Raw genomic sequence first — 12363 nt, forward strand, 5'->3', positions numbered from 1 at the left:
TAAATTGGATGCAAGATCATTTGATAACCGAAAAAAATGATAATAATATAATGATATTAGCAATAAATAATGACAGAAACTGTAATAATAGTAATAATTGAAATGCAAGGCCCATATGAAGTAAAAAATGATTATCTGATAATAATGGTAATAACTGGGTAATAATAATATTAATACAATTTAAATATGAAATCGTTTGTGAAAGTAATAAATGCAACGATAATGATAACAGTAGTAATAATAATGTTAATAAATGATAACAATAATGATAATAATGGTAATATAATAATAGCAATTATAATAACAATTTTAAATATAAAACTGCTGATGAAAATAGTGCTAATAATAGTTTGATTGTAAAATTTGTTAATTAAAAAAAGATAATAATAACAATAATAATAAACAACAATAGTAACAGTAATAGTAATAATTATAATAATATTTTAAATATAAAGCTGCTGATGAAAGCAAAAAATATGGTAATAATAATAATAATATTAATGATAATAATAATAATATAATAGTTATTTGATTGTATGATTTGTTGATAACTAAAAAAAAAGATAATAATATTAATAATAGTCATAATAATCACAATAACAATAAATAATGATTTGGTTGTAAAATTTTTAATGACTTAATGAAAAAAGTTAAAAAAAAAAGAAAACTATTAATTAATTAGAATATAATAATAAATTAATTGGAATATAATAATATAAATTAATTAGAATACAATAATATAAATTAATTGGAATACAATAATGCAAATTAATTAGAATACAATAATATAAATTAATTGGAATACAAAAATATAAATTAATTAGAATACAAAAATATAATTTAATTGGAATACAAAAATATAAAAACAATATTTACAAATGGTATCGTTTTTTTTTTTTTTCCTTTATCGATAACAATCGTAGTACTAATGTAATGTAATGGTTGTGCTTCTTCTAAAGCTAAATTGATGACAATTTTTTTTGCTTTTACGATGCTCCACCCTTTGTGGAACATTTTTATTCATTTTTTTTCTTTTTTTTTTCTGCTTGCTTATTCAATACCCAAAACCGAAGAAATAAATTCAATCGAATAGTGATACTGGCAAAAAAGAAAAAAAAAAAAAAAGGTAAAAAGAGATAAACTAAGCAATTGGCGCAAAAATACTGTACCGTAAATTTATATGACTTATATATAGGTGTGTGTGTGTGTGTGTGTGTATATGTTTACACCTACCCAATAAAACACTTTTAAATTTACAAATTCAAAAAAATGAGAGAGAGAGAGAGAGGCAGAAATATTGCTTTACTTTACTCCGATTTTATCATTATTTCCTATTCAAAGCATATATTTCATCTTAAAAATGAAAAACCTCTTCAAATACTTTTTCATATTTTTTTTCCTCTCCCTCTCTCTCTCTCTCTCTTTCTCTCTGTATTTTTTCATCTATTCCTTGTTTATTTTTATGTTTATTTGAAAAAAAAAAACTTAGTATATAAAAAAAAAATACAAAAAAAGAAAAAAAAAAGGCTCAAATGAATAAAAAAGTGAAAAAAAAAAAAAAAATGAAACGATAAGATAGTAAAGATAAAAAAAAAAAAAGAAAAGTTTAATAAAAATTATATCTTCAAAAAGAGAAATCTCGAAATTACTTATTGAAATGAAAAAGAAAAAGGAAAAATGAAATGAAACGATGCAAATCTATCAGATATCAGGAAGAAATGAGAAAGAAAGAAAAAAATGAAATGAAATGATTGAAAGAAGAATTTTTTAAAAAAAAAAAAAACACTGTAGAAGTTCTTGTGATACAGTGAAGCTTACTTATGCTTATCGGTTTTTTTTTCTCCCTCCTCTCTCTCTCTCTCTCTTTTCCTTTTCCTGTTTAATCTCTAAAACTATTTGCAATTTTAAAAAGTGAATGATGAATAAATACCATACATTTTGTCTAGACTTAAGCTTTTTTTTCCTTCATTTGTATTTTCTTTTTTATTGTACAAATTTCTCATTCATAATTGCATTCATCCTTTCTTTCTCTCTCTCTCTCTCTCTCTCTCTCCTTCCTCTCTCTTATTTATTTATTTCATTTAAAAGAGAAAAATAGAAAAATTTGAAAAAATTATAATTTTATCATATGGAAAAATAAATAAGTAAAAAAGAATGCAATTAAGTCAAAAAATAAAAATTTAATTTATAAAAAATTCGAAAATTTTTAATTATTGAAAACAAAAAAAAAAAAAAAGAAATAATAAATGACAGATTTTTATCATAATTTAACATAATTTATTATATTGTATTATATAATTTAAAAAAAATTTTTTTTTTTTATTTAAGCACGAGGAAAGAAAATTTGAATTATTTAAACTTTTTTGAAAATTTTTTTGAAAAAAAAAATACTAAACAATAAGCAAATGAAAGAGAGAAAAAAAAAAGATTACAAATATTTCCAAATTTATTGCCTTTTTTTATCATTTTGCTTTTTTTTTTTTCTGTTAGACAAAAAAATTATCATTTAAATATTTGAAAGATAAATGAAACGGAAAATCAATAAATACTTTTTAAAATCATTTTTAAATTATTTTTAATTTATTATTAAAATCACTTTTAAATTATTATTGAATAATTAAAATTTCTGACATATACTATTAGCTTATCAATCAATCATTGCTCGCACTTAATATTAGTTATTAATGATTAATGCTCAAATGTTTCGTTTAAAAATTATTTGACGTACTCAAATATTTTGCTGTAAATTTTTATACGAAATTGATTACATTGATAAGTGATAAGTGATAAACAATTAACAATGAAATATGAAAATGTTTGTCACAAGAATTTAACATTACAGCAGACAATATTCATTGATATATGTATTAAATATGTATGAATAATTGTTTAAAATTACAATCATTTTAAAATTTTTAAATATATTGCAAAGGATAAATGTTAAAGCACAAACCGAATGAAATAATCGATCCATTGATAAACATTGAGTGATTGCTGTTGTTGTTATTATTGTTGTTGTTATTGCTGTTGTTGTTGTTGTTGTTGTTGTTGTTGTCATTATTAGTGTTATAATTATTGTTTCCGTTTGCAATCAGTGAAATAATCAATTCATTTGTAATATTTTCATTATCAATGTCATTATTATAATTATAATTGCTATCATAATTAGATGATATGTTATCATCTAATTCATTCAAATGCACACAAACAGTACAGAGTAATAAAAATAGAAATTTATTAAAATTGAATAAGGTAACAAATTGCCAGGTATGCATGATGTGAGTGAACATCGATAGTTGATGACGATGCTACTATATATGAATGTTAAGTGATAAACGATTGAATATGGTTAGTTACCAGTCACTAAAGATGGATTAATAAAATTCATTTTACCTAAATTCTTAGTGAAAAAGATAGCATGGAAGAAGATGAGAAGGAAGATGGAGAAAGAATATGATAGATCATAACTGATACATTGATAAAATTTGATAGCAAATAGAAGACATCAAAATTATTATCAGCATTTTATTGTAATATCTTTCGTATCCTTCAAATTGATTATTATAATGACATGTCAGTCACCAAATTAACTAACTGTCTGCATACAGACACATCTATGTGACATTGAGGATATTGTAAAATGTTATTATCATCACTGATGTTATCAATAGTGATAATGTGTCATTGATTGGTTAAATTTTATTTAATTAAATATCAATATAGTTGCTATTATATTTACTCATTGTTTTATCATTAAAATTATTAATACAATAATCGTTTTTTTTTTCCTTTTTTTCTTTTTTATTTGATAAATTATTTTATGCTAAAATATTGATATTATACATTAGCAAAAGAAATGATAAATGATTAACAGAAAAAAAAAAATTATTATATTAAACGAAAGATATGCAAAAAAAAAAAAAAAAAAATGAAAGAAAAAGAATTTTAATTTTTTGCTTCGTTTTTTTTTTTTTTTTTATTTAAATTTTTGGCACAATTTTTTTTTTTGTGTCACATCAATTAACTTGATTTTTTCTTATCATTATTATCACTTTCAGCTGCAATATCATATGCCTTCTTGATTTCTTGCAATTCGGGCACCACTTCTTTCTTCATAAAACTAATTAATGCATTAACTTTTGCTTTTATAGCTGGAATAGCTTCCTGAAATTATTGTTTAAAAATTATTTAAATTATTTTAAATTGTAACATATGCTAACATTTTTATTATTTAACAAATTAATCATTTTAAAAAAAAAATTTTACTTTCTTTTCCATTTCAAAAATTACAATTGAAATAGCGCAAAAATTCTGATTAATAATTTTTCCATTGAATTTTCTGATTCATTTAACGTTTTCATCGTTTTTTTTTTTTTTTTTTTTCTTTTCTCTTTGTGGTTTTACAAAGAGAAAAAATCTAACATTTCACATTAGTACAATATTAATTGCTATTAAATAAATAAATTATTAAATTAAAATTTGACAAAATTTATTTTCTCTTTTTGATTAGAAAAATATAAAATTATATTTTACGATATTATGCATTCATCTATTCTATAATTATTACAATGTAACATATATATATATATTTTAAGCATTATGCGTCGTATATTTATTATTTCCGAAATAAAATAAATAAAATCAGATATATTAATTAAAGAGAATAAATTTGAAGTTTTAGAGAGGGAAAAAATAAAATAAATTTAATATGAACAATTCATTCCATTGGCATTCTGAATTGATTTTTATAAAGATAAAATTTAAAAAATAAAATAAATTTGACAAATATCAATGATAATAATCAAACATTCATTCACTTATCATTCCAGCCATTCTATAATGTTTATTTAAATATTTAATTCGATAATTTAAGCATACCTATTATTTATTCATTATGATTTATCAAACCCACTTCTATAGATTTTTTTAAAAATATTATTGATAAAGTTAGAAGCTTATTTTTGAATATTTTTTTCATTACTGATTGCATTAATTAATATCTAAAATGTAGAAAATATTGATAAAGTTAAGAATTTAATTTTCATTTTTTATTTTTTGAATTTAAAAAATAATATAATATTAATAATAATGGTTTTTTTTAAATTATTATTATGATTAATTCGTTAGAAAATTTTAATTTCCAATTAATAATTGAATGATTAGTTCATTTGTTAAAAAATTTAATAAAACTAAACGCTAACATCATTAATCCAATCCTGAATACGTCGATGTGTTTCAGGGTCTTTTAGTTTAGCTTTAGCGTCATCAAACGTTTCACGTACCGTTGGAGCGGCTTTATCTTTGATATAATCAGCACCAGAGACAAGCTTACTATGTAAGCCATTTACTAAATCATCAAACCAATCTGCTTCCGTGAAGCATAAAAGTGTAGTAAACGTAATAAACGTGTAAGTAGTGATGCGTAACAATTGCATTACTGAAATAAACAATTATTGATTTTGCATTAAAAAAGTATAAATAAATGTGCCATTATCGGTTTCGCTTTCTTTTGTTTATTTTTTATTATTGTTTTAAACATAATAATTATAATATAGCGATTGTTGATATTAATTAATATTAATAAATTAAATTTGACTTTTTTTAATAATTTATATTGAATCGATAATGCATAAATTTCTTTTTAACACCAATCAATATTAAATCAAAAAAGCATGTTGGTAAATTTAAAAAAATTAAAAAAAAAATAAAACTATCGCAAATATTTTTAGAATAAAAGGAAAATTTACGAATAATTTTTCAACTTTATTTTGCAAATAAAAAAATGTGAAATTAAAAAAGTAATGTTAAAAATGAAAGAAGAAATGAAAAAATACAAAAATCAAAAAAAAAAAAAAAAAAAAAAGAAAGAATCATTATTAACTGATATTAATAAAACGTTATTAGAAATTTAAAAATTTTTTTAAAAAAAGCAAAATTCCTCAATTTTGTTTTTTTGAAGTTAAAAATTTTTTATAAAATCAAAAAGGTAAAGGAAAAGAAATGAAAATTTAAAAAATTTTTGCAAAAAAATGAAAATTAATACTAACTGATAATAACATATTTGTTTGTGAAATACATTTGAAATAAGAAAAAATAAATTTTATTATCAATTTTCTTATTATTTGTTCAAAAGTGAAAAGTTAGGAAAATCAAAAGAGCGGACGAATCTATGCATAATGATGACTAATAATTAATCAATAAATGGCAATAATGTGACATGTGTCACTCAAATAAGGGAGGCTTAATGTTAAACTTGGGCCTAGGCTTAGACTTACGCTTAGGCTTAGGCGTGACTTAGGCTTACGCTTAGTTTTAGGGTTAGGATGTGGCATTTGTCACTCAAATAATTAAAATCAATCATTAATGAATAATTCACACTCTATTTTATTTTGCTTTACAGCAAATATTATAATACTTTTGAAAATATTAAACTTAAAATTTACATTTAAACTTTTACATTTTAACTAAAATATTATTTAAAAAATTTCTATTTAGCTTTTTTTGGCTTTTTTTCTTTTTCCTGTTATCAAATAAAATTCAGTTTTAATTTTAAATTGAAATAAAATTAATGAGGCAAAAAATTTTGTTCAAAATTTTTGTTTATTTTTTATTTCAATGTAAAATTTAATTTAAATTTGCTTGCTTTTTTTTTTTTTTTTGTTTCACTTTTACTTTATTTGAAAATTTTTTGATTTAATTATGCCATATATATATTTGAATAAAATTTTGCAAAAATTACTCAATTTAAATTAGACTAATAAATTATTATTTATGTTATAATTGTGATCAATTTTGTTTATATCATATATTTATCAAAGTGTAGTAAACGTAATAAACGGTGGTTTATATTAAGTTTTTTTTCATTATTTTACAAAAAAATTCCTTCAATTTATTAATTAAAGTGTTTTTAATGTTAATTAATAATACTTGCTTTATTTAAAATGTTTATTTGTTATAGTTTATATTAGAAAATAAAATTTATTGTCATTTTATGACTTTATTAAATTGATACTTTAATTATTTCTATAATCAACACTTAAAAATAATACTTAATTCCATTTGCTTTCTTTTTTTTTTTTTTAAAAAAAAAATTGCTGAATTAGAGAAAATGAAATTGATTTGTCGATTAATTTTTATTATTGAACAACAAAAATTATTGAACAAATTTCATTCTATTTGAAATTTTTTATTAAAATTTCAATTATCATTTATTGCATAAATGTTTAATTAATTCTAATTTCTATAAAGCTATGAAAGGATGAAAAAATTAAAAAAGGAATGAAAAATTATTTAAATTTATTCCTTCCTTTGTTCTTTTATTTTTGAAATTCAAAAAGGAAACACACAAAAGACAATTATTATTCAAAAACCATTGCTTTTATTTATTAAATTTTGAAATTCAAAAAAAAAAAAAAAAAACTATTTTAATATTTCAAATTTTTCATTTATTTTCTATTACTACTACTATTATTAATATTGATACTAACATTTCAAAATTTCATTTAAAATTTAATTCTTTTTTTTTCTCTTTCATTATTACTCAATTTTCTGATTTCTACGCTTTGGTATTTTTCATTTCCTTTTTTTTTCTTTTTGCTTTTTCTTTTTTTGTATTATTTTTTTTATCAAATAAAAAGCAAAAAATATTTTATGTTTTGAAGATTTAAAGTTATGATAGCAAATAAATGATAGTTATTGAAAAAATGTAACAAATATTTCTTCCATATAATTTTTTCATTAGTTAACAGACAAACAAACAAACAAACAAACAAACAAACAAACAAACAAACAAATAAACAAGCAAACAAACAGACATGCCATAATTGCTCTTTCCATTGTTCATCATTTTAAAATGAAAAAGAAGGCGAGAGAGAGGGACAAAGAGAGAGAGAGAAAGAAAGGGAAATGAAATAAAGAAATGAAAACACCTGTAAAATTAAATTTACAAGCATAAAAAAGAGGAAAGAGAAAGATAGAACAGAAAGAAGTGAATTTGTTTTTTTTTTTTTAGATCAATTTTGAGAAATGATTTGCATTTTCAAATAGGAAAGGAAGAAAAAGGAAGAAAAAAAGAAGAGTTTTTTTTTCTTCTTTTCTCTCTCTCTCTTCCTCAATCATTTGCATATTTTGCATTCTCGAGAAAGTTGATAAGAGGAATAAATGGAAGGACCAAGAGGAAGAGAGAGAGAAAAAAAGAGGGACAGAGAAAATTGAGAAAAACGGAAATGAAAAGTGATAATTGATAAAATCACGATGATAAATACCATTTTTGAACAAATGGTACATTAGTAAGAAATTTTTAAAAAAATCATTAATTAATTAATTAATGATAAATTCCAATATTTATTTATAATTGAGAAGTTGACAAAAAAAAAAAAAAAAAAAAAAGAGATTTTATTGTATGATTTAACATCTGAATAATAAAAAGTAAAATTTAGATAAGAAATCTTATTTGGATAATTTTTCTCTCGAATAATTTGAAAATGAATGATGTATTTTATGAAATTTTGTGAGATATAATTAAGATAATTTTTAAATGATTTCAATTCAACTTAAAAAAAAAGAAACAAATGTAGTGAAAATTATTTAAGCATTTTTCTTTTTATAGAATTGGTTAAAATTCTTTTATTTTTTAAATTTAATAAAAATTTTACCAAAAAAAAAAAAAAAGTGTAGTAAAAATCGTTGCAATTTGCAAAGTAACTGTTACTAAAATAATTTAATTTCAAAATTATTATGTGAATTTAATTTAAACAATTATCAAAAATTAATCACTTTTTTTTTCAAAATTTAATATTTATTACAATCAATTTTATACCCTTTTACACTTTCTTTTTCGTCGTTTTTTTTTTTCTTTTTTGTTGATAAATTAAACATTAGAGTAAACGGATTCTTTTGTCCGGAATAGAAGAATGGACAAAAAAAAAAAAAGGAACTGAAAGGAAAAAAGAAAAAATTCCCTTCCAGTTATACCGGATCGGATCCTTTTCGATTTCTTCCTTTTATATTTCATTCATTTTGATTTCCTTTCCCATATGTTTGCTAATATTTCCCACATCTTTTATTTTTTTTTCTAGCTAACTAAACATTTTTCTTACTGTAATTTTTTTTTTTTTGATTTGATTTGAAATGAATAAAAATATTTAATATTAATTTATTGATCGATTTATCTGATCTATTGATCAATCTATCTACTTTTATCAATTGTTCTATCAGTGTATCAATCATACCCAATTCGTATTGATTCATTTATCTACCGGAAGATGATACTATCCATACATAACTATGTTTTCTTTTTTTTTTTTTTTTTTAAATTTTAAATTGATATCTGCAAAATATTTGTCTGATAAATGTAACTTATCAAATGAATTATTCAATGATAAATAATAGAATAATCTCTGATATAAATTATTGCTTTTATATTTGATTGTTCTTTTTTGTTTTTTTGTTTTTTTTTTTTTGTTTTGAAAGTGTTAAGAAATAGGAATGAATGAATGGAATGAATGACTAAATGACTAAATGAATGAATGAATAAATAAATAGTTTATTCTTTAAAAAACAATGGATGAAAAAAAAAAAAAAAAATGCATCCATTCCTTTTTTTTTTTTTTTTGTTTACTTTTTTTTGAGCGTTCCATCTAAACTTTCTGATATGTTTCATCAAAATGCAACGACTGTTTTTGGAATGGGAAATGAATAAAAAGGAAAAAAGAAAAAGAACAAACAAACAAACAAACAAACAAATAAATAAATAGTCTGAATTGAGAGAAAGCGGTGAAGAAGAAAAGAAAAAAAATCTGAGTGAAAGATAAAAAACGAAGAAAAAGTAACAAATTGTTTAGCATTTATCAAAAAAAAAAAAAAACATACATTGAAAAAGAATTTACATATGGTAAAATTTTTTATTATTTTCAAACATTTCTAGTATTTCTTTTTTTTTTTTTTTTTTAAAAAAAAAAAATTCTTGTTGAAATTTGTCGAAAAAGAAATGTGAATAATTTTTTACAAATCACTGATGACTACAAACTAAATTTGATGACTAAATTTTAAAAAATTTAATTTTTTTTTTTTGTTATTTATTATTTATAATTATAGAAATCATATGAAAATCAGCTTAATTATTAGAAATTTATATGGCAAATATTTTGGTTTGTTGAATATATTTTTGCATTAGTAATACTAAAAATAGAAATGCATTACACAGTGATTTTTAATAAATATAATTAATCCTAAATTTTAATATTATAAGATGATCCGTTTCTTAGCATAAATTATTTCAAATTTTTATTATTAAATTTTAGTATATATTATATATAATTATACACAATTAATATTGTATGTTTTATTTCTTTTTTGTTTAATTTTTTTTAAATAATTTTTATTAATTTAATTTTTTTTTTTTTTGAAACGAAAATGATAACTTTTATCCTTCCACTCTCTCTTTTTCCCTCCTTCTATCACTATCTCTCTCTCTTTGTCTGTGTGTGTCTGTCCCTTTCTCTCGTCTTCTTCATGAAAGATGAATTTAGCATTGTATCTATTTTGAATTATTATTGATACAACAATGTTTGATCATTTTTTATGTTGGCGCAATGTAGCACAATTTGTTCAAATATTTTTTTATTCCGTGCGTGTCTGTGTCTGTCGGTGTCTGTGTCTGTCTGTCTGTCTGTCTGTATTTGGGTTTTTTATTTATTTATTTTTTCCTTTTGTTTGGGTAAATAAACTTTTCAATTATAAAACTGATAAAATGTATTTTTAGATTAGTTAAAATTGAATTAACAAAAGATAAAAAAAAAATTTTTTTATACAATAATTTATATTAAATTTGACAAAAAAGAAAATTTTTCATTTTTAATTTTAATTGTTATTTCCTTTTTATTTTATATAAAATTAAATATTATTGAAGATTTAATTAAAATAATTCAGTTTTTTTTTCTTTTTTTTTTGAAAATTTTAAATTTATTCAAATAGAAAAAAAAAAAAAAAAACGAAGAAATATAAATTATTGAATGGTAAATGAAAAAAAAAAATGATTTATAAAAAAGGGAAAAAAATTGTTTGTTCAAAAATTTCATATACAATTTATGATTAACTGATTTTACTTAAAATATTATTTGAAAAAAAAAAAAAAAAAAAAAACAAAATTTTTTTTTTAAATCAAATTTTAATTTTATGATAATTAGACACATACAAACAGACAGATGAACAGATAAACAAATATATAAACATGCAGTATATTACTTTATGCCTGGAAGCTAATCTAAATTCCGAATTACTCTATAACAGATAAATTACGCATCATTTCCGGAATCACTCCGGAATTTCGATTTATTTCACTGATTATTTTTATAACGCCTACATTTCAATTTTTAACTATAATTTTAATTATTATTTCAAATTAAAAAATTTTTTTTATAAAATTTATTTTAATACATGTCTTATCTGAATACTAATTAAATTTGCATCAAATTTTACGATCAATGAAAAATAAGTTAAATTAGCAAAAGTTTTTCCTTTTTAAGGCTTGAAATATTTAACAATATTAAAAGAAATAATAATTGATAATTATTATTAACAATAAATCTTAATTAATAATTACTAAACAATAATGATATTCACACTGTTTATAATTTTCACTTAAAAAAAAAGTTGTAATTCACTTTGATAATTAAAATCAAAATTTGTTAATGTAACATGAATTAAAAAAAAAAAAAAAAAGTACTATTACAAAGAAATTAAAGTAAAAAAAAAGTTAAAAGATTGATGTTTATAAATAAAATTTTTGAAGAATAAAACAAAGAGAAAAAAAAAAAGAATTTAAACTTAGTGGTAAATGAAATAAAATTAAATAAAGAATGAATGAATGAAGGAATGAAGGAATAGACATTTCAAAAAGTAAAGTTTATATACGATGACAAATTTTCTGGAATGATTTATGCTCTCCAAATTTTTTTCCGGTTAATTTATCAATCAATTTCGATTAATTAATTCTTTAATTATTTTAAATTTACACTATACATATATCAATTCAAATATCACTACTATGAACAAATAATGAACATGAATTTTTTTCTTTTTTAAATATGATTTATACATTTTAATAATTTCTCTTTTTTAATTTTTTTTGCTTCCTGTTATTTTATTTAAATTATTATTCACTTAAAATAAATATGAAATTAAAAAAAATTTTTCTTTTTTCTCATATATCCTTTTTTTCAACTTTTAATCATTTTATTTTCATTTTAAACAAGATGAAAAAAAAAAAAAAAATTGAGATAAATTTTTTTAAAAAAAAAAGAGGAAAAAACGAGACAAAATATTTTCTCTTTAATAGATATTTTTTTTTTTTTTTTTACATAT

General features: G+C 20.1%; 1 protein-coding gene and 1 further gene across 2 annotated transcripts; both read right to left on the bottom strand.

Moving 5' to 3' along the window:
* Nucleotides 1-4020: 4020 nt before the first annotated feature.
* Nucleotides 4021-5435, bottom strand: Bm17550 (Uncharacterized protein; the record flags this gene model as incomplete). The annotated part of the gene is made up of 2 exons (XM_043079306.1): nucleotides 4021-4164; nucleotides 5202-5435. 2 exons carry the CDS (start codon nucleotides 5433-5435, stop codon nucleotides 4021-4023), a joined length of 378 nt encoding a protein of 125 aa, XP_042935240.1.
* Nucleotides 5436-8038: 2603 nt separating this feature from the next.
* On the bottom strand, nucleotides 8039-8122 carry Bm16781. Its single transcript, XR_006228094.1, has one exon. The product of XR_006228094.1 is annotated as a pre-microRNA Bm16781 (primary transcript).
* Nucleotides 8123-12363: the final 4241 nt, after the last annotated feature.

Source organism: Brugia malayi, assembly GCF_000002995.4.
Source record: "Brugia malayi strain FR3 genome assembly, contig: Bm_v4_Chr2_contig_001, whole genome shotgun sequence".
NCBI classification, from domain to species: domain Eukaryota; kingdom Metazoa; phylum Nematoda; class Chromadorea; order Rhabditida; family Onchocercidae; genus Brugia; species Brugia malayi.